Here is a 2632-nt window from a genome sequence, read left to right on the forward strand (position 1 = left end):
GGTGGGTCATGTGGGTTTGTGCACAGGGAGGGGGTGGCTCTGCAGGGCTGTGTCCTTGCTGCTGGCACAGAGGTACACAGCTGAGTCCCCTGGCTCCACGCACTGGATTCTCAGGGTGGAGAAAGACCCATTGGGCCTCTCCGCAGAGAACCGGCCCTTGAACATTTCGGACTTCTCTGAAAGATTTTCCTTATAAAAGGAAACCAGAAACTCCATCTTCTTCCCTGGGGTCTGTCGGTACCAGTACAAGGTAAAGTGACCAGAAATGGGGTCACACCTCAATGTCACCTCCTCTTCCATTGCTGTGACCTGGTGGCCAGGGGTCTGGCTGACTCCAGATTCTGAATGTCCTGGGGGAGGAGAAAGAAGCCAGGGGCTGTGTGAGTCAATGGTTGGGAAGTATCTCGGGTAAGTGGGAGATGAGAAGTTCCCATGTGCCCCAGGGAATCACCTGCACCCAGGAGACTGAACAGCACCCAGCACAGAACACTGGGGTGCATGGCAGGGTCTCCACAGGAGGGAAGCTCTCCTAGCCCAGGCCTCTCAGAAATAGAAGGGGTTCTGGGCTCTGTGGTCCCCTGTGGCAGCACCCCAGTCCTGGAGTGCCCTCTGCAGGAGAGAGGACCCTTAGAGTTGGACAGACACAGGACACCAGGACTCAGGTTCTGCTTAGCTTCAAACAGTCCCCGCAGGACTGAGGGCCATGCCTGGGAAATGTGGAAGATCGGGGGCCAGAGGAAAAGTCCTGCTACGAAATGTGGGGAGGGCTCTCCACCCAATGCCCGAGTGACAACAACTCAGGAGCCTCCGACTCTGCGGCTGATGACGCAGGCTTGGAGCAGGAAAATGGGTGGCGTAAGGGCTTTGCGCTTTACTAGTAACCTGAAGGTTGGCAGCTGGAACCCGCCCAGTGGTGCCACAGAAGATCCTCCACAGGAAACCCTTATGGAGCAAGTTTACGCTGACACGCAAGGAGTCCCCATTAGTCGGAATCAGCTCAACAGCAACGAGTTTGGTTCTGTTCGGGTTTTGACTCTGGCTGATGACGAAGGTGTTGGGATGTAAAGCAGGAGAAATAAAGACACAGAAGGAAAACAAATCAAGGTGGAAAGGGTAAACGCTGGACGGGCTGGGAGGAGCCGAAGTCCTGGACTGAGGCAGAGGGTGTCTCAAAGAACAAGACCTGAGCCGGACTGAGTGCTGTCATCCCCATGGAACAGAACATAACAGCCACCTATGTGGGAGCTGGGTGATGGGAACAAGTCTGGGCAGATTTGGGGCTGGGGTGGGGTGAGTCCAGAGCAGAGCCTGGGAGGAAAGAGTGGCAGGAGCAGCCACATACTAGAGGGGGCTTGGTGGCTGGGTGGCCAGAGTGCAGGTGTTTCCAGGAGGACTTCCCAGACCACCAGCAGAATGGAGATACACGAACAACATACTCTTGGCAGTGGCTGCCCACACTCAGCTGGCACCATCAAGCCAGCCCACGGGCTGTAGTGGCTGGGTATGGAGGTTAGCCTGTCCACATTGGGTGGTGGCAAGCATATCAGGGTCTATAAGGTCTGCTGGGTCCTTCAGGAACCAAGCCTGGGGCCTGGGAAGCAAGCACCCCCAGCTTCCTGTTGGGCAGAGGTTTGTGCTCAGGGTGGTGGCGGCTCTGCAGGGCTGTGTCTTTGCTGCTGGCGCACAGATACACGGCCGAGTCGCCGAGCTCCAGGGCATCCACGTGAAGGTACAGGTGAGAGCTATCTGGGCATTTGGGGGAGAAGCGACTTGGGACAGTCTCATTGGTGGCCAGCTTCTGGTAGTCGTATCGAAACATGAGCTCTGGGGGCTTGTCAGAGACCTGTTTATACCAGTACATGCTGTTGTGGTTCAGACTCTGTTCGCACATCAAAGACTTCTTGTTCCCCATGCCTATGACCAGGTACTTCGGTCTCTGGGTAATTCCAGTATCTGCAGAGCCTGTGGGGGCAAGAAACCAAACTAAGCCAAGGGTAGAGTCTTATAAGGCAGTTTCATGGAAAAACCTAGAAGCCCCAGGACAGGGATGTCCACCTGTGCCTAGGACTCACCTGTTCCCAGGAGGCAAAGGACTACCCAGCAGAGGAGCCTGCAGGCCGTGGCAGTTAGGACAAGATGGGGTGGCATATTCCCTGCTCAGGCTCCGTGCCCTGGGTGAGAGAAAAGGGGTACTGGGTTTTCTGGTCCCAAGGAGGGTGCCTGTGAAGTCCCTGCCCCCTGGCTTGGACAGCCCACCTGTCCACGTCCCTTGCTGCCCTGCACGGCACGGCAGGAGGTCGGTTTGGGCCAACAAACAGTGGGGGAGTGTGGATGGGCGGGTCTGGAGAAATAGACCCACCCACCAACTGCCCCTAACTGCCCCCCCCAAGGAATACCTGGGTCCCTCCTTCCTCTTTCTACCTGATAGCACCTCATTTTTGCTCAGTGGTTAAGCACTCAGCTGCTAACTGAATGGTTGGAAGTTCAAACCCACCAGCTGCTCCTTGCAATGAAAGACCTGGTGATTGGTTCCCATAAAGATTACAGCTTCGTGAGCCCTACAGGGCAGTTCTACTCTGAAGTCATTATGAGTGGGAATCCACTCAATGGCACACCATAACAACAACTCCAC

At 55.8% G+C, this 2632-nt stretch overlaps 1 gene segment (V, D, J or C); it reads right to left on the reverse strand.

Annotated features, from left to right (window-relative positions):
• Positions 1-1543: 1543 nt before the first annotated feature.
• Positions 1544-2339, reverse strand: LOC111747726 (T cell receptor beta variable 4-1-like). The segment is given in 2 exon segments: positions 1544-1962; positions 2073-2339. Coding segments are annotated over 2 exon segments (495 nt in total).
• Positions 2340-2632: the final 293 nt, after the last annotated feature.

Source organism: Loxodonta africana, chromosome 8, assembly GCF_030014295.1.
Source record: "Loxodonta africana isolate mLoxAfr1 chromosome 8, mLoxAfr1.hap2, whole genome shotgun sequence".
NCBI lineage: Eukaryota > Metazoa > Chordata > Mammalia > Proboscidea > Elephantidae > Loxodonta > Loxodonta africana.